Raw genomic sequence first — 27,231 nt, 5'->3', positions numbered from 1 at the left:
CAGCATAATAAATACAAGCTAGAAAAACAAAAATTTCTCAAGAAAACTTACAAAAGTGTGTTCTATCCTGAATATGTACTAAATATTCCAAATTGCTAGAAACAGCAGAATGATTTAGTAAATTTGAGGCCCCAGGGACAAAAAACATAGAAAATTGCCTAACCCCGGGGTCATAAAACAAATAATTTAGCTTGAAAATGCTATGATTTTATGATTTTAAAGTTCTTGATATAGAAATCAACAACTATGCTGGGAAGTTATGCAAAAATCAGATGTTAGCAGTCATCTCTACAACATTTTAAGTGAATTTATATCTCAGACTGGTATCTGCATACATACAAATATTGCAAATATGGCTTTGTTTGAACACTTCTAGTATATATAGTAGCTAAATTGTGTCAGATATATGCTTACAGATGATACTGTTGTGACAAGAATTTTAAATTGACCATTTGAGGCACAAAATGTGTTCATTAATTGACAATTAGGCATACAGTAAGATGTACACTAGAAACAGAGGCTGGATTGGATACTTTATATAATCTTGAATGTTGTAATGATTGACTGCTAAACATTAAATTTATAATATTCTGATATGCTTTCAATATGTTATCAAAACAGTTTTTAACAGGTTCTAGGCATTTTTTATCAGAAAATATGCAATTAGGGTAAGCTGGTAATAATTTTAAAAAAAGTCTTGTTTTTAAATTCTTTAAAAAATTGAAAAAGGGAAGGGAGTATAAAATGTATAGTAAAGAAAAACTAAGAGTATACAAAGTGATTTCTTTAAGACGATAATTTTAATAAATCAGTATAAATGTAAGAAAAACTGATTTTACAGAGTTTTCTATTTGAATAAATGTCTGTATATGTTGCACTTTGTAAATACAACTGTTTCTCAAAACACGCCTCTTTTGGTGAGAAATTGAAAATTCATAGAAAATTATTTTTGTTTACATACTGGTTCACAGTTATGCTCTCTGTGTTCCATATCGTAGAGACAGAACTTGGGAATATTACCAGTAAATAAACACGTGCATATTGTTTACATTGAAATCTGTGGTAACCTTTCATTCGAGATAGGGGTTGTTAAAAAAATTAGTGTAAGTTTAAACTCTGAGAATTTCAGGGTATATAAAGGTTGAAAATATGCCGCACAACCCTTGAAAAAAATTGTGTTGCATAGGAACTTTCAATTTTAGAATAAGATTTTTTTCATAACTTCATAGTAGAAGTGGTACAGTTTTGGCCGTAAAGGGAGTTACTATGGGAAATTGCATTGTCAATATTTACAGAAATGCAACCTATAGCATTTATATAAATCAAATACAATTGAGAATGGAAATGGGTAACGTGTCAAAGAGAAGACCTCCTGACTTGGGGCAGACGCAAAAAGGTGGCTAGATAGATAAGAATAAAAATTAAATTGAGAATGGAAATGTGGAATGTGTCAAAGAGACAACAACCCGATCAGAGAGCAGACAACAGTCAAAGGACACCAATAGATCAAAATTTGTTTAGTGAGATCTCAACCATCCCCTGTATCTCAATCCAATGTAGAAAAGACAACAACACAGTAATACGCACAGTAAAACTCAATATTGCCAATATGTTTGTATTTTAATTTTGGTTCAGCGTGCAACCCATCTGTATTATTTCCTTAATCAACATGATGGTGCAAGACAAATAAATATTAACACAATTTTAATAATAAACCTCTTTTAATGGTAAAACAAACTCTATAAAATATAGTTCTGGTCATACTTCTTTCCTGAAAAAAAAACCCCACTGCATCATGACAATACTGTTTCGGAGTTTAATGTTTAACATATAGATTTTAGCTTGAATTATTAATTTCAAAATGATCTAAACATTATATTCACCTATATGTTTACTTTTGTCAGCACTGATATATCGAACGACTTACTTTTAGAAAACCAATTGATTTTTATGACAATATTTTGTATGTTTTGATACATATTGTATTGTGTATTTTAAATTTCTGACCTAATTCAGGGAAGAAAAACGAAGAAAGTATTGATTTCCTGTAAATATAATCTTTATACCTGATAAATCTTAATCCCGAAAGTAATTCTTACATGGCTGTATTCCCAGGATAATAAGAGTTGATGACTCGACGTATGACAATACTGTACGTAAACCAATAGTAGACTTATCGTTATATTGTATATTATCGCTAAAACAGTAAGCATATTGAACGGTCAGATGAGGATGAAGTTTTGATTATTTTGGATTTGTGAGTTTGTTTAAAAGAAAATGTCATGCTGATGATAATGAGGAATTCATTTTTAGAATAATAGGAAACTGTTTGTGGTGAGTAAATTCATTGTAGTAAAAAAACATCATCCCATTTTAACACTATGTATATATATATATATTTTTAATCGCTGTGTTTAGTTTCATCAAAACATGGTACATGGAAGGAGCTGATGTGACGTCAATAAGACAGAACAAAAACAGCACATATACTAGTAGCTAAATTATATGAAAAGGTAAAAAAATATTGGCAAATATCAACAATACACAGATAAAATAAAGGTTTAACATAATGTATTTGAATATCTGAGATGAGACTTATATTTAAATCGAAAACTGCTCGAAACAACCTGAAAAAATAAGAGCAACAGTAGTATACCACTATTTAAAAGTCATAAATCGACGGAGAAAGAATATCCGGGATACAAACTTAAACCGAGGAAAACACACAAACTGTAGGATGGAAACAACAAAACAACAGAACGCTGAAGAGCAACAAAAACCAAACGATAATGTAACACATATAAAAAACATGATCAAATTAAAAATTCCTCAATATCTTATTTGTAAAGAACTTTTGAATGACGTTTGAAAAGTTGTTTTGTTTTCTTTTTAAAGAGAATACTGATATTAACTTGAATGTACTTTTTTGAAACACGTAAAAAAATTAAGGAGATGTAATATACACCGCCATTGAGACAATTATACACTAGAGACCGACAAACGATAGAGTAAATTACTATTTATGTGTAAGGATAATACAACATTTTTAATTTAAATGTTAACAACAGATTTAAATGACAATGGATGTCAAGGTACGTTGTTGTTAAAGAAATCACAATTGAGCGTAAAATACAATGTAATGACCCGAAAAGGTATGCATTAGAAAATTGAAAAAAAAAATCTTGTATTCGTTACCTTAATTTAAAAAAAAATTGATGCGGGTAAGTGAAATTGTTTTGTTTGATATTATTCCCGAGATCATTATTTTAGCGGTACCTTAATTGTTGTCAAGGCATGAGAAGGTATCCGAGAACTACGAATGACTGTGTATTCATCAGACTGAAATGTAGTATCCCTTGTTATTTGATATTAACAATACACTAATTTTAAACATAAAGAAGTAAAGACACTGCAAAAAATCTGATAAATCAGTATAAATAATTAAATTCGATCAAATACGATATACTTATTGAAAAATATAAAAACTCAGATAATGGATCCATTACACATTGTCTGTATTCGGTGACTGTTCTCATATATAATTCAATATTTTATCAAGAAATATCGTGGGAATATGTAACAAATACATAGAACTATTGATGAGAACGTAGAAAAAGCAAGATTCAATTATTCTGTCTAAATTAATACATCTGAAAATAGTTCACTAACAAAGAAAAAGTTTTTTATGGTTTAAAATTAATTCAAAATCAATGGTTAAAACATGAAGTGTTCAAGAATTTTAGATTTTCAAACAGTGTGTCAAATTCCTTTAAGATAATATGCTTTAATTCTATATAAGACATTCTGTCAAAATGAGAAACAACGCGAACACTTGCCATTCTTATATTCCATTGACAGTTGTAGGCCATTATAGAATTTAAAAAAATTATCTGCTCTGAAATCATATGAAAATTAGAAATACCCTTTTAAAGTTACTTGTTTATGATAACTTTCTTTTATTAGAACATAAAAGCATGTTTCTATCATATTGTATATTATTAACTTATATAGCAAGATATAAATGACAAAGGTATAAGATAGGAATATGCAGATTTAGGTTAACACTTAGTTAAATTGCTATCATAGAAACAAGATTTCAAAAGCTGCCTTTTTTAAAGCTAACATGTATACAACATTTATATCATATCATGTTATATATGTTCATTTATGAAATGTTAGGTGCCCAGCTGTATATATCGAAATCGTTAAAAAGATCAGACATATTTTTCTACTATCAATTGTATTACGGAGACTTGTTGTTGTTGACGTCCATGTAAGTTGGATTCTGTTGGATAGCTGACTGATTGAAAATCAAATACATCTTAAGTTATTATTTTTAATGTTTTTTTCCGGCCTGTTATATAGATTTGTTCTTGTGATATTTTGCTTCTCTTACCCTGGAGTTCAGTATTATGGTTATTTTTTTCCCTTGATGAAAAATTGCTTTAGAAGAATAAATTGTTGTCTCAAATATTTGTATCAGTTTTCAAATAATCTAAACAAGGTAAATGATAGTTATATCATGTTTAAATCTAATGAATCAAATGAGAAAGACAAATCAAGGTTAAAACAAAAATAAAAGATACATATGAATTCAAAATAGAGCTAGACCGTCTGTGTCGACAGGATAACCATTACCTGTTATGCATTCATCATACTACAAATTTCACAATTGGTAGTAGGACACAATCAGTAAAATTACTGATTTTACGACTATTCTGGTATTTAGAAATAAGAGAATAAAAAGACATACTAGTGATATGAAAGAAAGACATATCGTATAGGTTAGATCATTTGTGGTGGTTACCACAAAAACAAGTATCGTGAAAGTAATTATATGCAAATGGTATTTTACTACCGAGAAATAGGAGGGTTGAAATGATAACGTATGTTGGTGATTATAGCTTGAAGTTGTCAATCTGTGAACAGATTGAAACGTTACATGAGATATATGAAAACATCCGATCTTGTTCAATGTCTCTTCCGAATTTATCTCTTATTAACAGATTTAATAGGTGTTATACGACACGTGTCATTGTTGATACAAATTTTGCATAACCATCGGGGAGACTTGTTTGTCAACATTGCCCATGTGAAATTATAAAACTGTTCTTTGTAAACATGGAACGACAAAACTTCTTCCTATGAGACGTATACATTTTCTGACGTCAGTCATGCGAAGCATTGAATGTGTTTTTAATTTGATAAATGCTTGTATACTTTTTTTGTAAAATTGTTTGTTCAAAAATTGTAACACAGTGATGACTACTGTACCCATATTATGACTATTTTATTATCATGTCTGTTTTGATCACGCATCGTTGTAAATATTACGGAATTTGATGAAACTGCTTGAAAAGTGAGAGGTTAAGCGCTATAAAACCTGGTTTAATCCTCCATTTTCTACATGAAAATGCCTGTTCCAAGTCAGAAATATGATAGTTGTTGTCCATTCGTTTGATGTGTTTTGTCATTTGATTTTGCAATGTAATTAGGGCTCTCCGATTGAATTCTATATTTGTGTGATTTGACCTTTCTTTTCATAATTTCAACGACTGCTGTCTATAGGGTTGTATCTTTTCTTCTTTTTGATTTAGCAGTCTAAACCTTCTAAGCTTTGCAGACTAATTTAAGTTTTGATTTCAGTATAAGCGTATTTTCAAAGAAAAAGAACCCAGCTTATTCAAATTTTGTTTTCAGTATAAGCGTATTTAAAAAAAAACCAGCTTGTTAAAACGAAAAACAAAAATATAAAACAGTAGCAATTCAAAAGAAAACAGCTTCTTCAGTTTCAACAACATGCAGAAAAGTGCAAGTTTGTATTGTATTATACAATCAGTTGAACATTTCACACCCACTGAGGGATATAATTTTTTACATCAGAATACTACATCTTAATGACGACGGCTCAGTAATATGACTTAATATAAAATTCTTTACACTTAATGAACCAAGTATTAACGACATTAGCTTTGAAATAGAATACAATAAATGCAGTTCCAAGAAACAGTAAAGCAGTATCGATGCATTCGTTGAATATAAATTATACATTGATATTCGCATGTTCCTTTGATAGGTCTGTATGATTTAGTGCAAGTATTCTATATACTATAGTCTACTTATTTAATATAGGCATTAACAGTACACAACATTACATCAGTTAAGGGAAAACAATAAACATGCAGTTTTATTTCAAGGTTTCTGTGAACATAAAACATAACAATAGTACACAAAACACTTTCTAAATGCTGATTTCATAATGTATTCAATTGTAAAAAGCGTGAAACATCTAGATTTCGTTACTTTTAACTTACATTTTAAAGTTCATAAATAAATAAATTTGCGCCCGGTATGGGTAAGAATTCACAAACTCCTATACTACAGGCGGCTACACTACCATGATGCCATTTAGGTAGAAAACGTGTTTTGTAACCGTTTTTAAAAGGTTGTATTTTGTTTTGAATTCCATTTGCTGTCATTGAAATCGCTTACATTTTTTGTCTAAATTTTGATAATTTTTTTGTCAGGAATTCTCTTATTGAATCCAGATATACTATCATCAAAAGTTTAAATCTTTTGAAAATTGCCCTAAAACATATAAAATCAATTTATGAAATTACATTAACATTAGATCTGTCTTTTTCAATTTCATAAATATATTTACAGCCGTTTCTAAAAAATGTCATTATTGATCTTTTATCATTTTCGCTTCGGACAAGGATCAGAGGAATAATTAAATGACAACAACATTAATTAATAAAGCATCACAGTTCATTAACACTCCCCAATGTTGTGGAGAAATTGAAAAGACACTCTATCTATTCTCTTATTAATTTGTTGACAAAAAAAGTCAGCACACCCACAGAGCAAGTTTAGTGTGGATTCATTATAAATAATGGGATACACATTTCATGGATTTCATTGGAAATGGGTTAAGCGTTCATTTTTTTTTATAAAGGCTGACATGCTTACTTTGGCAAAACCAATAAAATAAAATATCCACAAAAACAAAATTTCCTACATTTTCGAACATGTGTACCGACATTTTTTTTTATCCCCAATGTACCTTATATACCTTCAATATTGATTCAGTTCCAAAACCTTAAATCTAATAATCCTTTAATGTTGGATTTTTTACATAGATAAATTGAATCCTATAATATGAAAAGAAATAAAAGGGGTTGTTAAATTTGATATATGCCTTTTTGTGTTTATTTGTGACATATTTGCTTGTTTTTATATTGATTTAAATTATAATACAGTTTTGAATACTGAACCCGTATTTTTTATAGTAGGACACAATCAGTTATTTTTTTTTATTTTTCTCCGTGTTCTCTAATTTTGTGATTTAAATTTTTTCAATGTGTTGACTTATAAAATGGCTCTGCAGAGGAATTTCGAATTCCCTTAATTGTATCTGTATTGTCTGTGAAAATGAAATTTAAATTTTGTTCATACTTACTTCGGACTTTTAATATTTGTTATTACTTTTATAGGCTTGTTCACAAGTTACATTTTCCCTATTCAATTTCTAAATGACCACAACAACCTGGACATACTTTTATAAAATCAAAGATCTCAATGACAATAGATAATGATATTTGATGTACATATTTCTATTTCAAAGAAAAACTGTATTACACATAGCAAGCATAGTCATACGGATTTTTGTTTTGTTTTATTGATTTGATCATATATCGTACATTTCCAAAGCTTCTTACTCACGTTGTTGGCTCCATTAATCATTATACATGTAATCTGAAATTGTTTTTCAAATCAATTCTGTAATTCAGTCGTTGACAGAAATATAGAAAGGATGCTTTAAAAGTTGTTTTTTAATATAATTAATAAAAAATAACAGTAGTTCATTTTATGTTAAAATATCAATATTTCCTTTTGAAAACTAGCATTAATTAGCAATAACTCAAGATCTTCTTATTTCTAATCTAATATCGTTAGGTTAAGAACTGTATATATAATGATTCGACACATGGACACATCTCGTTACAGTCAACCTATCTGGATTAGTTACTTTCTTCTTTTCATTTAAGATCGAACCTCGGTTAAGGAATTCCTTATTATGTAAATATGTTTATAACGTACAAATGAAAAGTGTTACGACTTAGCTTTGGGAAAGGGAATACTTATTTACAACTTATGGATGGGAAATAGATAATAAGAAAACTGAAATTACCACATTTGTCATAAGTCATAGTTTGATGTTTTTCATTTATGCCAAAATCTGTGTTTATGAATAGTGTTTTTTGTCATAAATCAGTTTTGTAACTTTTGTTTTACTTTGACTGTTAAACGGGTTATACTTTAAAGTAAATGCATTGAAATTTACCTTGACTTACTGAAGCTTGATTTTTCTTTTATGTAAAGCATGACAAAAAGTTAACCTCTTCTGCGAAAAACATTAAATGTATCCAAAAGTAAGCTAAAAATAATACTTTGTCCTCAATATAAGATATGTCACTGAAGCCTTCCGTGGTTCGATATTCTATGCTTTTAAATGTTTAAAAATAATCACATTTATAGATATCAGAACAACATAATTTAAAACTTGTGTGTTTAAATCAGTAATAAGCAGAGCATCATTTTGCTTTGAAACAAAAAAAATCCTTTATTATTGTTCATCCCTGAATTCTAAATATAGTTTTAATGAAATAGTAGATAATTCATAATATATTATAAAAATAAAAAAAACAGTGATTAATACTATGCCTCATCCTTTGACGAATGGATTTTACTGTCATTTTTCGATAACCTGTAATTGAATTTATCTATTTTCCTAGCACGAAAGCTAGCAGTATGACATATCATGAATAAAAATAGCACTTAAGGGGCACACAATTTAACTCAATAAACCACTTGAGATAACAACAGTTACAGTCACAATAATTCAATTATAGCCACAAAATACATGTTTTAGATACAAACTCTTAAATATTTTATATCTTACAGAATATATATATATAAAAAAGACTTACGGTTGTATCACTCTTGGAACTAAATACCTCATTATGAGTGTATGGGATGTGTTAGCGTACATTTTAGAGTTCAACTTAAATGGTGGTGACAAGTTTTACATCTGTTACCAATTGATCCGAGGACAATATTGCAGACAATATCACATGCAAACGAGTATTAGAGAAAAGAGAAAATGATTAGATGAAATATGAAAATAACTTAAATTATACAGATAGTATGCATAAATCATTGCTTTTGTAATCTTTAAAGTTGCGTAGTTGCATTAATTTCCATGTTGTTTTAGTTCATTCTATTGCCTTTCTGTAAATTTCTTTTTCTAGTTATACGTAAAACAGTTTTAAATAAATCCTATGATATGCAAAACGTTTTGTTATTTTCTATTTTCAAGAATTGTCCTAAAGCAATATAATAGATATAGGAAGATGTGGTGTGAGTGCCAATGAGACAACTCTCCATCCAAATAACAATTTAAAAATTAAACCATTATAGGTTAAAGTACGGCCTTCAACACGGAGCCTTGGCTCACACCGAACAACAAGCTATAAAGGGCCCCAAAATTACTGGTGTAAAACCATTCAAACGGGAAAACCAACGGTCTAATCTATATAAACAAAACGAGAAACGAGAAACACGTATATATTACATAAACAAACGACAACTACTGTACATCAGATTCCTGACTTAGGACAGGTGCAAACATTTGCAGCGGGATTAAACGTTTTAATGGGCCCAAACCTTCTCCCCTTTTCTGAAACAATAGCATAACATCACAACATAGAAAAACATACGATAAAATATCAATTGGCAGACTTAAATCAATCAAAAAAAGTACACATCAAAAGTGAAAATGTACTTTTATATGATTTGGCAATGGAGTTACAAGCTTTAGACAGCTATAGAAGTTGAGATAGGCATATGTCATCCAAAATTGATTCAATTAATGAACGCTCTGTTACAAAAAGGAAACATATGTTAATGTTTTGATGTATAAAAATCATTTTGAAAATAAAGTATAATTGCTTTGAAACATCATTATATATTATTTCGTGTCTGGTATAAAGCCAGACATTGTATAGTTTGACGTCATAGCCAGATTAAACTTACGGTTATCAATTTATCAAAGATGTTGTGTCTCTGTTAATTATAATTAACCTTGATACCGATGATGTCGTTGAAGCAATATCAAGCAACACATATTACCGTTTTTTATGTAAAGGAATTTTACGTCCGATTGTACTTGGCGGAAAAATATTTTCCTGAAGTCCTTCAAGATTAATTTGCACCTATATTAATCATAAACATTAGTTTTCATACAAATTGAACAGCCAACTCTAGAATCATTTATTATATTTTGATATTTCAAACACTGGTTTTGATGTGGAGAATTTGAATTAAATTCTAAATGAACAACGTCCTTTATTCCTTTTCAAATATAATTGGAAATTGTTATCCTACGAACGTCTTAGCAGAATGTGATTACAACAAGAATGTTCAAATGAATGAACTGTGATGACATTTTGTATTCTAATTATATTTGTTCTAATAAGCCTGTGACGAAATTGGGATAATGGCGAGCTGGTAAACTGGTTGACACTTCTATATTTGGTTTCGTTGTTTAAAGGTAAGGTTAGTAGTAAGCATACAGGTACCTTCGTGAAAATGCTGGAAATAATCAACATATCTTTTTATTTTTATATCTTTTTAATTTCTGCGTTAAGTTTCTAATCTGACATGTAGTATCGTCTAAGTGAGATATGCCATTGTCGTTTGTGAATTAAATTAAAAAAAAGATATTGTTTTAAATTTATGTAAGGACTACATTACAAAAATTATCAATAGATGCATTAATATCTAATATCGTCTATTAGAACACAAGATTTAAAAGTTGTAAATCGTGTTAATATACTTTGAAAGAATCGCCTGTTGCATTTAAAGTAGAGAGAACAGATTTTCACATTAAGCCTTTTAGTTTAATATCTATAATGTTAGTTTTACAATCGTTAACTGCCAATGTTCAATATAATTGACTATATATTATATATTATTCAAATCACTTTGGCAACAACATGTGTGCCTTTTCAAAAATCTTATATTGTAAATCCACTTTCAAGGCTAAATTATATTATATCAGAGAGTTTAAGGGATGACTATATATAGAATAATAGGTAGTTGAGTTTTTGATACTGACTACATTATGTGGAATATCTAGACGAGCCCGTTAGGGCGAGTTAAGATATTCAAAATAATATATTAGTAGTCAGTATCAAAAACTCAACTACCTATTATTCTGTTTATCGGTAATTATGACGTAACGCAATGTTATGACGTCACGCAATGTTATGACGTCACGAAATGTATTGCCTAATATTTTCAGTGATACAGCCAGTACGTTGATACTTGAAAATATTAGGCAGTAAGATCAAATGGAAAATATACGAATTACCGATAATAAAATTTATTGGTCTAACTTATTGTCGTATGGTGACCAATAATTGTCTTATTTCGATTTTTTAGGACTTTGTTTAGGTAGCTGGCTTACTGGAAACTATATCATATATCTTTCAATATAGAGTCAAAACCCCCCAAAAAAATGTTCAGGCAGGTTTTATGCAAATTTAACATTTACTTGACTGATGTTCAATTCTGTATTAACAGCTACTTTCCATACATTATCATCTCAACACTGAAAAGCTGCGTGAACATATACTTTCCGACAGCTTTCTAAATGATTTTCAGTTTTGTTTTAGGAAATGACTCTTCCTAATTTACTAGTCCACTTGTTGATTGAAATATGATAGAGGATAACACATTTGTTGCAAAGTTCATGTTACAATTGTTTTTTTTTAAGTTGGCGAATACATTCCGATTTTTCTTGTGGACATGTTGTTTATACTCTTAATTATTATTGCAATGATTTAAGGAAAATTCAATTTAAGATTTTACAAATATTTTTTTTTTTTTTTTTTTTTTTTTTTTTTTTTTTGTTATGTTATGTTTTGTTTTGTTTTGTTTAGATTATATTATATTATAACTTCAGATATGCCTCAAATGTTGACTCATTGAACGAATCAATAAAGCACGTTCACATTCCGTTTGTTCGATCGTTCGTCCGTTCCATATCGAGTAAAAGTGTTGGTTGAAGCAAGCTTAAATCATGAGGACAGTGGCATGTCAATTTGAAATTAAGTATGCATGTTTATGATGATGTGATCATTCAAACTATATATATATGCCTACAAACAATGTCACTAACCATTGAAATGTAATGAAATATTTGTTTTTCTTATTCAATGTTTTTTTTCTCCATTACTTGCCTTTTCCCCTTTAATATTAAGTCATTCATTCCACTAAGTAAACTTAGCGTCTTTTCCAAACCTTGTATATTTATTGACCTTTATTGGATTCTTGCATGTCGCAAGGTACTTGCATCAATGATGAGTAATTGCCTATATACATTGAACTTTTATAAATATATTTTATTAACGTTTAGTAATTAACACTGTAAAGGTATGGTGCTCAACATTTGTAGCTCCTATAAAGAAATATCATACAGATACAATTGTTTACAAATATATTTAGATATATTGAAAAGCACTTATACAAATGTTTATGTTTATATGACTATTTTTACCCTGATATCAACTGCCATGAATGAGTAAAAAAAGTCATAGTCTAAATTAAGTATTAATCAAACACTTTATTTGTAGTAAATTCGGTTATTTTCGGTCTTTTTTCTAATGTATTCAGCGTTTACAAATTATATTATATTATATTATATCTTCAGATATGCCTCAAATGTTGACTCATTGAACGAATCAATAAAGCACGTTCACATTCCGTTTGTTCGATCGTTCGTCCGTTCCATATCGAGTAAAAGTGTTGGTTGAAGCAAGCTTAAATCATGAGGACAGTGGCATGTCAATTTGAAATTAAGTATGCATGTTTATGATGATGTGATCATTCAAACTATATATATATGCCTACAAACAATGTCACTGACCATTGAAATGTAATGAAATATTTGTTTTTCTTATTCAATGTTTTTTTTTCTCCATTAAATGTCTTCTACATTTAAAAGCTCAACAGAACGTTGAGCTTTTAAATGTAGAAGACACGACCTGAGCATTCCGTAAATAGACTTAACTAACTTTAATTTCCTGCTTGCAAAGTATCGCAGCATTACTGAAATACCTACAGTTATTCATGGTTTACAATTCACCGTGGATGTTTCTATCTTATTCGTATGAGTTCAAAGTGGCTTTTTCAGTTCAAAATGTATTTCCAAACATGTCCTTAGGTCCCATTTGGTCATATATATATATATCCAAATTATATTTCCTTGAATTAATAGCTTTTAGTTTCGAGCCTTCCTGATGACTTCCTGATGACGATACATCATAGAAATATTAAATTACAGAACAGCCCTTTGAACGCAAAAACATCATTAAGAACAACAAGAATTAATGTGTTATAATTTCATTACTATCAATTAATATCAAAGGACAAAGATGTGAAATATAATCTGAACAATATTTACTCTTACAATGGTATATTCATTTACATCGCAAGTGTTTGTCCATGAATTCTAAGTATGATTTTTATTCTTTTTGCGAACAATTTGTTTTAAGATTAAAACATAATAACCACGTGTTTTTTTCGCAATGTTCCTATTATATGATGTCGATCAATCCATCACACGAAGTGGTTGTAAAAATTCGTTGCTGAATCGATATTAACCTAGACAGGAATATAACAATAGTTGTCCATTCGTTTGATGTGTTTGAGCTTCTGATTTTGTCATTTGATTAGGGACTTCTGTATTTGTGTGATTTTACTTTTAACTATATTCAAGATTTTATGTTGTTAAAAAATAGCGAAATTAAAGATATAAAACAAAACAATTACTTCATTTCAAGTGTTTATCATTGATGAACGCCAGTGCGCATGTCTTGATATTGATTTTTTTACCCAATGTTTTTATAAACAAGTGCCCTTTTGCAAAGCGTTTAAATAAACATTAATAGAATATTTTAATTACTTTGGATAAAAAAATGATTTGTTGTTGAAGACAATAACAGTATTTATCACTTGATTATTAAATTGACTTCGTAATATATCATAACAAAATATTAGTAATTCCCATTAATGTTTCGTTAAATTTACAGTTGACATGTATAAAAGTCATCCTTTGGTTTCTCATAAATTGTTCTCCCCTATCATAAACGGTGCAAGTTTTTTTAAGTAGTAACATTCCAGCAGCACCTGCATACGGGGTATATATCTCCAAATTGATACGATATTCCCGTGATTGCATTTCCTATCATGATTTTCTTGATAGAGGGTTGTTGCTCACAAGGAAGCTATTAAACCAAGAGTTCCAAATGGTGAAGTTGAAATCATCCCTTCGTAAATTTTACGGAAGCCATCACGAGTTGGTTGACCGTTATGGAATAACATTTTCACAAATGATATCGGATATGTTCCTTACGTCGTAACTGCAATCCCCTTCCCTTTCATGGATGTGATCTACCGAATTAGACTATCTACCGAATTTGTCATCACATAAGCAACACGACGGGTGCCACATGTGAAGCGGGATCTGCTCACACTGCCGGAGCACCTGTGATCATCCCTACTTTTTGGTGGGGTTCGTGTTGTTTATTCTTTAGTTTTCTATAATGTGTCATGTGAACTATTGTTTGTCTGTTTGTCTTTTTCATTTTTAGCCATAGCATTGTCAGTTTGTTTTAGATTTATGAGTTTGACTGTCCCTTTGGTATCTTTCGCCTTCTTTTATATACTCTTTTCTACATATATATATACTTATTGACACATATGATCTTAATAAAAAAGAAATGTTCGTGATACGTTGTAAGAGGTAAATATTTTAAAACTTGATATTAACTTAAAGCAAAATTAAAACATGGATAAAACAAGTTTTAATCCCGTTGTAATGGCATGTACAAACAATGCAGATAATCCCTCATTATGTATACACTGTGTATTTTGAGAGTTTGGTTAAATATTATTAAAATTTGTTTATAATTTTTTTAAAGATCACAGAAATGCTAAGTGCTCTCTTGCATTTTTATCATTACCATGGTTAGGGATTTTTTTTCAAAGGGGTAAACTATTTAGAGACATACAGAAATGTTTTAGTGCTCTGTTGGATTTTTATCATTAAAACAAATACCATTATAAAACTCTATTAAACATCCGTATAGCAATGCACAAAAGAATACAGTGAACAAACATCGATTTTCGTCCAATAGAACTGCCTAGATCTGAGGATGGAATGGTCTATATCATTTTGTAATGTATCAATTTCAGTTTATTTGCTTACAGCAGTAAAAGCGTAATTAGCAACCTAATTGAATAAATATCGTTTCTTTGTCAATATTGTTTGACAGTTCTAATAGTTGAAAAGATATATCATGGTGTTCAATTTACAGTAAGTAGATATATTTGTTATTTTTATAATATTCATTTCAAATATACTTTATAAATCTTCAAACAAATCAATTAAATGATACATGCATGCCAGAAAATGTAAGTTTTGTTCACAAGCAGACTTAAAAGATAAGAGAAGTAAAGTTTTATGGGTTATACTAAGACAAGTTCTAGGGAATTTTAATTTGACTACAATAACACTATCTGTATTCTTTTATTGCACCGTAATTATAGTTTCATTGGGTTGGGTTTTTTTTTTGGGGGGGGGGTTGTTCGGTCGATGGCCGGTTAATTAAGGATTAATGTTTATAGCTTAACATATGGTGTGGTAGTATTTTAAAATATTTATTCATAAGCGATAGGTTATGTTAACATGGTTAACGGGCCTATCGAAACAAAACAGCTGGTTTTTTTGTATCCATTTTTATTACATATAAATACAAACTTGTGTGTAGTACCTTTTTACTAATAAAAAGATACATAAAGTTATATTACACAGGGAGGACGACATTGCTATGACGTAGCTTTAACAACTTATAAATGTTTCTCTTAAAACCTTACATTTTGTAGCAAAATATTATCACCCCCCTTTAAATATTAACGTTGTTCTTCTAATGTGTTTTTTAAAATATATCATCAAATAGATAATAACAACATTCTTGCACATTCATATTCTCAAGATGCATTTTTCAATTCAATGATAAATTTCATCACTGAAATAGTAACGACATTCTTGAACATTATCAAGATCAGCAGAGATATTTATACAGATTTCTTAAGATCTTGGAATCGATTGTTATGCATGTTAAAAGCTTGCTTGTACATGTTGTATTGTCATTAAGATTAATTAACAAGTGCATGAAGTAACGTTATCGGAATAAGAAGTGAAACATTAGATTAAAGGAAAAACGTATTCTCGTAAAGTATAGTGATGAATACCGCTGAAGATAAAAGAGGCCAATTTTAAGTGAGAATTGTAAGTTTCATGCTACAAAGGTTGAGTTTGATTTGTTATTCATAGAGACTTTATGTAGGTTTTTGGTTTCCTTTTTGTTTTGTTGTCAGTTTCTGTATGTAGTGCAACATTTTTGAATTTGTAAATAATTGATGAAGGAATGTTACACCATATTAAAAGCCAAATCAGTGTTTCATACCTTAATTTCAATCTTAACAGTTCAAATATAAATCAAAGATGTCATTGACCACAGTTTACCTCACCTGATCCTAAATTCAAGATATCGTGTGTCCGGATATCTTATATTTTCGATTTGTCTTATTCAGTTTATCAAATTCTTAAATATTGTAAATATGTTCTTGTAATGTTTAAATTTCTATTGACAATAGTTTTTAGATTTTGGAAAATAGACCTTTCCACCTGTTTCAAACCATGTTAATTCTTCAAGTATTGTAGCATTATGCATTTTACTTCATCCAGATGAGACGTTATTGTTTAGATATACACTAGTATTTTTACTTTTCAACAATAAGCATGATTGGTAACTTAAATGCTATTGAATAATTCATAAACATATAATGAATAAATGATGATTAGGTTTACGTAATAAGATGATACTGTTACATGTAAAATAGAAACTTTTAAATTTTACAAAATTGCAGTTATCGTATATAGGTTTGTAAAGGAATATCAATAATAAATAGCGTATAAAAAAACTTAATCACAGTGTCGCAACATTTACAAAATATGAATAATATAGGGATGTAACGACGTTGCAGGGATTTTGACGATCGAATTCAGTGTCAGTGAAATGCGTATACTGTCATATTACTTAAGAAACAGTTAAATGGTTATCATGATTATTTACTCAAGAGATAGAGAGAGAGAGATTTATTATAGCACAACAATAAAGTCTTGCAATCTCTCTGTCTCCCCCTCTTTCTCTATGATTTCCAATTTTTGAAGTAGATTGTCTTGATCTATCTTTACAATTTTACATTGGTGCTCACATTCAGTTACATGTGTAAATTATGTTATTTGTTATTCATTTTCTACAGAGGAAGATAGTGTTAATGATGCGTTAAGTTAATAATGATTGTAATTAGAACACCATCACGAAAGCGACTGATAATTTTCTAGAATTAACAGTTGACTACAATCATAGAAGTGTTTACGTAGATTGCTTTTTTTTTTATAATTAGCGGATCGTTTTCTTTCAGTAGTCAAAAGAAGGAAATCAAAAACCATGACAAATTTCGTTAACCTTGTACATTTGCTTCATTATTCTTCGTATCTGGTGTATACCTTATAATCTCGGTTTTCCATACAAATCAGATATTAAACATTATTTATATCTTACGACTGTGTCTATTAAACTATACAGATATTCCGTTTCAATATTTCTCTCACCGTTAGTATCGTGGAACATTATAATTTACATGGAACATTGTTAGTTGCGTGGGACATTATTAGTTACATGAAGAATTTTTATTTACATGGAACAGTGTTAGTTGCGTGGAATATTGTTAGTTGTATGAAGCATTGCTAGCTAGTTACATGGAACATTGAAATTTATATGGAACATTGCTAGTTGCGTGGGACATTGTTTTTTGTAAAGTATGTTATATGGAACATTGTTAGTTACATTGAAGATTAAAGGTAAGATGTGGTATACAAATGTGATTATATGTAAGTATCAAGGAATGTGGAATACTATAATGCTTATGTATCCATACTAACTGCTTTGTCTTTTTCTTTTGTTGTTTTGTCTTTTTATTATGGATATCTTATTTTGTCATGTTTTTATAAACTGTTATTTGGGGTTGTCTTCAGTTACATTTTTGATATCTTTCTTTTTGGATGTAGTGTGTTGCTCAGACTTCAAGTTGCCCTGATCGTGTTTCCACCGGTAGCTACCCATTGTAATGATACTTAAAACTGGAGGCTTGTTTTATTATTACTAGAAGATCAATATACGTCGAACACTGACCTCAACAGAAATCGCCTCGCCATCTATTTCCAGGACTTGTGGTCATAAAAATACCAAGTACAATAACCTTACTCAGACAGAGATCTATACATAGATCTATAAGATACCTGATTTGATGTTTATGTACCGATAAAATTTTTATGACTAGCATTCAGGTTATGGTCTTCTCTGATAAATTTTACTTGGTCCACTCTCCTTTACCCATTTCTACTGCCTTCAATTTTTTCGTCTCTTCTCCTATTTTATTTTATTTTGCAATATGTCATACAATATCATCCTCTTATTTCCTTCCTCTCTTTAATTCTTGTGCTTCAGAACCCTTTGAACGATTAGAAAGTATCTCCAACAATGGCTCTGCTTTCTAGTTCGTCTTCTTTTCACTTTACTGATGTGCTGACTGACCATTAACGTCCGCTTATAAACAATTAGTCTGATTCTCATCTTTTAAATATCGCAGTGTTGTCATTATTTGTGTTTTGATACCTTGTATTCTGTTTGATGAGGTGACTTGTATTTGAAAATCAAAATTCAAAAGGTTAAATGTAGGAGAATGATAAACACAACTCCTACTATGCGACTAGACTTGACTGCACAGGATGTAGAAATTCGCTGCCATGTCCTGTCGGAAATTAAACTTAAAAACGCGGACTTTTCTTAATATTTGATTTAAGTTAAGGTGTCCCTGTGACAACCGGTTGACTTTTTTTTTCTTCATGTATACTATCAACTTCCCGTTGCTGTCTATTCTGTTTACCTTACGCATCGGTCTATTCAATTAGCAGGAACAACATGTTGTACAAATGGTATTATTTTTGTTTGTTTTATACGTCAATTAATAACGATATATCGAAAATAAAACTTAAAAACATTATGTTCAGACATAATATATTTAACTTTGTGAAAATGATTTTTTACCAAATATGATACTAACGGCCAAGTGGTTCTTGGTATTCAGTTCCTCACACATAGAATTATATTTTGTAGCACAAAGATGCGCGTTTAACGCGCGTCTGGCGTATTAAATTATAATTCTTGTATCTTTTAATTATCATGTATCATATATACTTATTTCCGTCTGTATTGTTTTGATTAGAGATTTGCATCTTCCATCATATGATAATCGAAACAAATTTATACAAACGCTTTCAAGTTTTGAAATCTAGCTTGCTTAATTACGAGACCAAATGATTTTGTTTGATATTATGATGTATACAGCGTGAAACAAAATATATCAATTGACAACTCCGTATTTATTACAGCTTCTTGAGCATTGCATTCATAAGTCACGATTATTAAAAAAAACATTTTGTTGCATTTATACAAACTATTATTCCATTGTCAATTACGACAAATATGTTTAAAGAGAAAATAATATTTCGTTCTTTTGGTCTCTGGTGAATACATTTAAGTTTATTCAATCTCCTTTCATATAATTTATATATATAAAAGGCAAATACAAGTAATGCAATTGTTATCTGATTTTGTTTACTTGAAAATATAATAGGATGAATATGAATTTGCGTGTCACGTCACATAACATTAAGCCATAGAGACAACCTCGACTTCAGTCAAATTAATTAACGTCTGTTACTGACAAAAAGTATATAATGAATTTAGCAATATGTTTTCATAGTAATTGTTTGAATGTTTATTCATTATATGTGAATAAAATAGGAAAACTAATCTAGGTTCCAGACAACATTGAGGATTTTATTTTGATAGAACTGTATTTATCTATACAGACAGACCTAACTAAGGCACGAACAGAGTGTTGTCATCAATATATAAAGATCTATAATAGATGTCAAGACAATTTTACAACCATGTCCTAACATTCTACAGTGTATATCATGATATAAATCGTAACGTTAAGAGGATGTGTTGATATGGAACTAAACGTCCATCTAGTGTAACATAGTTTATGAAGAAATTCATTTCCGTGAACTACTGTTAGGATAAAAAAAACAATCCTAATAATCAATAAAGCATATATATTGAAATCACGTCGAAACAAAACATCAATTGTTTATCTCAGGTTACTGAGTTGGTATACTAATTTTAAACATGTCTTTGCATGATTTGGAACCAGTATTCATTTATCTAGACCGGTTTCCCGTTTATTCAGGGATTGGAAAGGTTTAGTTTTAACCCATCGTAATACGACAGTTTTTAGAACGAAGTTTCCTCTACATTTGTTATTTGAAAATATAGACATTTTGCATTTAACAATAATCATTTATAAATATAAATGCCTAGCATAGAAATGATTGCGAAGAAAATTGTCAATATAAATTAAATATTTATTTCAATGTACTTATAACAAGGAAGAACTTAATAATTCAAAATTATATAGACAAAAAACGTGATCGATTATTTCTACATTAGGTTCATCTTATTACATTCTCTTTAATAATGTGACTTTTGATGAGAAATAATTAATCTTAATGAAGAAACAGGAAGTTGATGCTACAGAGTAAAGTTGACACAAACATTTTATACTTCAGTCATAAACGTTGATAAACCGCGGAATACTACTGTTGCCCTCATATATCAACATCTTTCTTTTTGCGTACGCAACAGATGGTGTGTGTATGTGTTTGTGGAAAGGACGGAATTTGCCTGGACCGTTGTAGCCGGTGGGATTTAATTTAAAAAAAAAAGTGAACACACTTAGCTGATCATTTATTGATTCGAATTTTATTTGATTTCAGGTACTGAAAGATAATAATCAGGACAAAAATGAGCTTTGAAAGTGATTTGGTATCAGAGGACCTACAATTAAGTCCATTAACAACATCAGAAAAATATACTGACGAAGATCATTCCGTGATTTCGACAATTCCCGAGGGAGAAACTTGTCATTGTTTTCAAGACAATTGTCAAGAATATGCAAAACTTTCAGAAACAGAAAGTAACGGTGCACAGAACTGGATAGAACAAGAACATCCCGATGAATGTCATCACCATGATCACGAATATCATCAACATGATCATGAATGTCCGCACCATCAACATTCATATCGATATCACCACATTCCTCATTGGTCGACGATTACGATGTCCGATGACGATATTGAAATAATCACCGATCCTGAATATTACAAACAATTTGACGATGTTTTTTATATTGATCCTATAGTAGCTCGAAGTCTGCTCAGTGAATTTTTGATACAAGAGCCAACTCCATCTAATGTACATATTCACGTGGACACTCGAACCAAACGACAACGATTTATTGCACGTGCAGTTATGATCATTTCGATGGTGATGTTTACTGTTAGTGTGTTACTTGTAATCATATCTCTTATCATGTCAGACCATATCGACAATTTAGGTAAGTTATTTATTATGATAAAAAAATATAGTTTTGATCATATATCGTGCAAATATATTGATTGACAAACCGAAGAACGACAATTCGTAATCATTTTTTTATCGTTGTTTATAGTTAAAACAGGAAATAATTTGCATGCAGTGGGTAAATGTTTTTACTTTTGTTGCTTACTTAAAGTCAGATAGTAACTGTCAAACATCTTATACTTCAATTTAAATCGCCATATATTAAACTTAAAATTTGGAAATATATATACATTTCAGAAACAAATCCACATGAATTGATCACCAATTTTTAAAGATTTTTTTGTAATTTCTTTGGTAACGTTTGTTGCTGGGTTGGTGACGCATTGATGTAAACCACATTTTCCCATGGCTCCTGTTACAATGTATTTATAATTTAGATGAAAAGATATTTCCAAATAAAATAGTTGAGGAATCTGAACTGTTTATTTTGTATTCATATAGAAAAACATGAACAGTTACTGTTAACGCCAGAGTACATCGCATGTTGCATGCATGAAGTGTCGACCCAATATATAATAAACATATAATGCATAGTGTTTGATTAAACCGAAAGATCTGACAATGAAATATGACATGCACTAAACACTTAACACTTTATACGTCAAGCACAAATAAAAATTGTTTCACAATTGTATTCTGAATGCACTATATTATATAAAATATTGTATTTTTTTGTGGCGTAGAAATTTGAAGTCACGTATTTGTTTATTTCTTTCACAGTGCGAAATGCAAATAACCTGCTGACCAAAGGATCAACGTCTCAAATGACAAACCAGAACACAACGATTACCTTGGTCTTAGCGAATCACACTACGAGTACCAGGAACAGTTCAGATTTCGGATGATGCAATGACCTTTGACCTGGAAACCAATAAATGACATCATCCAGTATTGTCAAGCTGACACCTGAGGATGCAACTGTCGATTCGAAATACAGTCCAAAGAATGGATATTGCCAACATCGAATGATAAAAGCATACACATGCATTTAAACATATTAATAATGTATTTTTTTCTACTTTTGATACATCAGTAAATGTTTGGGGATTTTTATTGTCTTTGTAAATGTTAGATATAAGATGAAACATACATTCGATTATGCAAGGAATGTAATTGCTGTAGTGCGATGTTATCAAATTGTTTACTAATGTCAACATATTATTGATTACATTTACAGTAGCTATATTACGTTTTGCACTATAAATGCACTAAGTATTTGAAAAATCTTTCTCAAAAGATTTTACATTTCATCTAAATAATTGTTATAAATTAAAGTAAAATGTGAATCATTATAAGCACAGCAATTGTTATCTTGAAGCGTATATAAGTAATCGCAAGAAAAAAATAATCTCATATCTCATCTTCAAAATGTTTGACAGGATATATACATAAGATTCTAATAAAAGCGATTCAACCGACTTTTCTTTTTAGATCAAAGACAACAAATGTGATTTTCTTACGTCACATCTAGAGTACTAATGTATGTTGAATCTAATATGTAATAATAGATTGTAGTGTTGATTGTGTGTTTCCTCTAATGTAACATTCCATACTTGTTTTTTATGAACTACAGAGGCATTATCATGTAATTCTGTACGCGTCTAATGTTCCAATGTGCAAATAATTATCATTACGTAAGAACAACAACACCGCGTTCAATGATTTCTCTCATTAAACTTGTAATTGAGTTTGTAAGTAAATGCATTTTGAATAAATTTTTATACAAGATATTGATTTAATTTAATTAATTTGGTAATATTGTTAAGTTATAAATGACAACCTTTTAGCTTTTTGTAGATCTTATAAAAAAGAAGAAACGACATACCTTGCATTATATAGCAAGACTTTACTTAGTGTTTGCACAACTTGATTGACATGTTTTGAAATGTTATAAAATAATAAAATCACATAAATACTAAACTCAGAGGATAATTCAAAACGGAAAGTCCCTAATCAAATTGAAAAATTAAAAGCTCCAACACATCAAACGAATGGATAACAAATGTCATATTCCTGACTTGGTACAGTCAGTTTCGTATGTAAAAATTGCAAGACTAACTATAAAAGGTACGGAAAGTCCACCAGACAAATTTTACAATATTGTTTTTTCCGTATAAGCCCTAAAGGAATTTCTCCCCTGTTATCAGTAGCTTGGAGTGCTCGCAGGTGGCTAGTTTGTGTACTTTATCATTTGGTATTTGTTATTGCGCTTAGTTCCAATCTAACGATGATAATGCTAGATGTCTGTTTAATGACAGGTGGACTATCCAAATCATATTCAGAACTAGAATATGGTAATGTGATATGAAAATTAATCCTGCATTGTATTAGAACAACACACAACTAAGAACTTTTGACACTGATCATTTACGTGAACCGAGTACGCCACCACGATACCTAAACAATTATATTCAATCTTATTTAAGAGGAAAGTAGCGTTCACGACATTAAACTAAGAACAGCTAAATATTTCTATACAATAAACCTGTATTTACCTATCAACAATACACCATCGCAATTTACATCCTACTTAACATAAAGACTTGATATTTTTCGAGACATATATCTTTAACTTAAGTGAGAATAAAACATTCAAATTTACGCGGACCTGAACTTGCTAAATATGTTAAAGAAAGACCGCATCTGATTATTGTTTCGAAATTAGGATTTGGCTTGTGTCCGCTTTCATGTGAATGTCATATAACAAAGAACTGCACATTCATTCAGCAATGGAAAATTTAGTTTTCCTGAGTTTAATATGCTTGTTTTAAGTAATATTAATGTTACTAATACCTGTCAGAGATTATTGGTGCATGTTGCATGACATAATGATGTAACTGTTTTCAAAGCGTTTTACCTTTAAGTAAAACATGTGTAACGCGAGCTTAAGCGAGCTGATATTTAAAGATATTAAACAGTAAGGGTTATTGTCCATATATTATGCAATTAGTTTTATACATTTTTTTGAGCAAAAGAATCGAATTTGTTTTTGTGAGAAATCGACAGGACCCCGAATTGAAATGTGACGTCAGTCATTTGAAAAGCCTTTCGCACGCTACAGGATACCAGGAAAATGTATACGTCTAGTATACGTTTATCATTTGGGTTTTCTAAACACCTGTATTAGTATATAGAAATGTCGATTGTAAGATAAAACGGATTTAGTTTAAACTTCAAATAAAGAACGGTTCGACAAGTTGAAACTTGCCAACATGTGACTATATACAAGCTTTCATATACATGTTGAATCGTCAATTTAACAGGTCCAAAGATTTATTGCGGCTCAACTAAGAACTGAATATAATGTGTAGGTTGCAAATAATACATCAAAATATCATTACTGTACGAACGGATATGTTCCTTACGTCGTAACTACAATCCCCTTCCCTTTCATGAATTTGACCTACCGAATAAGACTATTTACCGGATTTGTAATCACATAGGCAACACGACGGGTGTCGCATGTGGAGCAGGATCTGCTTACCCTTCCGGAGCACCTGAGATCACCCCTAGTTTTTGGTGGGGCTCGTGTTGTTTATTTTTTAGTTTTCTATGTTGTGTCATGTGTACTATTGTTTTTCTGTTGTCTTTTTCATTTTTAGCCATGGCGTTGTCAGTTTGTTTAAGATTTATGAGTTTGACTGTCCCTTTGGTATCTTTCGTCCCTCTTTTATCAGGTAAGTTGCATGTACAAGGAGAGGAACAAATGACAGACAGTTTGTATATACATTAGAAATATACTCTGTTATAAAATGTTAACGGATCTTTACAAGTCGGAAAATTGTATTTATTTGTACTTTCTAACTCTGCAGCAGAATCGTTACAGATGGTACACTAGTATTTCTTGGTCCATAAGGGATGATGATAGCCTTTTTAGATTTTTCACCACTTTCTAACACTGCAAAATATTATACATTCACAGTTAACTGAAGTACTTTCATTTTACTATTCAGAAATGAATTTGAATATTGATCATGACCTTTTACTTTTTTTTGCTATTTTTAAAAACCTAAGGCCACTAGTACTTTTAGGTCTTTTTTGGTGCAGTTAATACAAAATTTAAAACAATTATCAAAAATTCATTTTCAACTGTTTGACAAATTATTTCATATTTTTCTACACCTGATTCATCCCTCAGTTTGGGAAAGTATGTTCTGTTGATACTGTATTTTTTGTCCAATCACACTGTTTAGATGCATTTACCTAAGGGTACACAAAAGAGCAACCTTAATTCTGGAATGCAAATACTACCGTGCCACCTACATCATATCAAATGTCCACAGCTAAATACAACATCACGTGGCCTAGTTTGACATGTGATACATACCGGAACTTACACGGATGTAGATGGACAAGGTTAAACTAATGGGACCTGGGCACCATGATAATTTATTGATATGATCACAAAACCACCTACAAAGTAAATGAAAGAACGTTTGGTTTTACGACGACATAAGAGGAATAACCCGGAAATATTTTCAGACATAGAATAACAAGTACCAAAACAGCGGTGACCATGGTAACATTGATTTGCTTCACTTATACCAATGGGATAATCAGTATAGCGAAGTATAAACTTAACTAATCTTTACTACTATTTCGGTTTTGGAGTTGGACTTTGATAAATTACTTGTAGTCAGGAAGTTTATGATTTATAGTATTGGTTTTGGTTCAGACATGGGAGTGCATTTCTTTTTAACACTAACGATGCAAACGGATTAGCGCGCATATTTTTTTTTATCATTTATTTCTAACACACGTTTGCAAAAATTACATAAACTTTGACAAAAGATGGACGAAAGTTACCAAAGGGACAGTCAAACTCACAACTCTAAAAGAAACTGACAACGCCATGGCTAAAAATGAAAAGGACAAACAGAAAAACAATAGTACACATGACACAACATAGAAAACTAAAAAAAATAAACAATACGAACCCCACCAAAACAAGGGATGATCTCAGGTGCTCCGACAGGGTAAGCAGATCCTGCTCCACATGTGGCACCCGTCGTGTTGCTTATGTGATTACAATTCCGGTAAATAGTCTAATTCGGTAGGTCACATTCATGAAAGGGAAGGGGATTGTATTTACGACGTAAGGAACATACTATACACTCGCTAAAAAAGCGTCTACAGTTTATCGTTCAATGTTTGTTAGTACAAACGCTACATTTGTTTCTAACTTCAACCTTGAATTTTAGTCAAATTATAAGAAACCATTGCGCATAAATGTAACAAAAATATAACAGACTAACTTGCTAAATGAAGGCAATAGTTGGTAGAGTTTTGAAAAGGAACACATGCTTTAACAGTATAAGCTAAAAATGCCGAAACACTGTAAATAATAATCTTAATTATAGGCAACAAACTTTCATACATATGAAATAGAAAAAAACCCGATAGAAAGTCTTGAGATTTATTACATATGTTGATTGAAGGAACTGCATGTATTATTACCGCGTAACATGTCAGTTTACCAACA

General features: G+C 30.3%; 1 protein-coding gene across 4 annotated transcripts; it reads left to right on the top strand.

The window, feature by feature from the left end:
* Positions 1–2,223: 2,223 nt before the first annotated feature.
* On the top strand, positions 2,224–23,477 carry LOC134707516 (uncharacterized). Of its 4 annotated transcripts, none has more exons than XM_063567328.1 (3): positions 2,224–2,334; positions 21,101–21,723; positions 22,470–23,477. In XM_063567328.1, the coding sequence occupies exons 2-3, from the start codon at positions 21,129–21,131 to the stop codon at positions 22,592–22,594; spliced, it is 720 nt and encodes a 239-aa protein (XP_063423398.1). In that variant the 5' UTR covers positions 2,224–2,334; positions 21,101–21,128; the 3' UTR covers positions 22,595–23,477. The 4 variants fall into 4 exon arrangements, with proteins under 4 accessions (XP_063423398.1, XP_063423397.1, XP_063423396.1 ...); XM_063567327.1 differs by lacking the exon at positions 2,224–2,334 and adding an exon at positions 10,310–10,615; XM_063567326.1 differs by lacking the exon at positions 2,224–2,334 and adding an exon at positions 15,327–15,445.
* Positions 23,478–27,231: the final 3,754 nt, after the last annotated feature.

The sequence above is a fragment of the Mytilus trossulus genome, chromosome 2, assembly GCF_036588685.1.
Source record: "Mytilus trossulus isolate FHL-02 chromosome 2, PNRI_Mtr1.1.1.hap1, whole genome shotgun sequence".
NCBI classification, from domain to species: Eukaryota; Metazoa; Mollusca; class Bivalvia; order Mytilida; family Mytilidae; genus Mytilus; species Mytilus trossulus.
This window is presented reverse-complemented; position numbering and strand designations above follow the sequence as displayed.

What these genes read in the sequence shown, in the direction of transcription:
- LOC134707516 (XM_063567328.1), top strand. Translation starts at nt 21,129, where the DNA reads ATGAGCTTTGAAAGTGATTTGGTATCAGAGGACCTACAATTAAGTCCA. An exon ending in AGACCATATCGACAATTTAG is followed by an intron (nt 21,724 to 22,469) that starts GTAAGTTATTTA and finishes TTTCTTTCACAG; the next exon opens with TGCGAAATGCAAATAACCTG.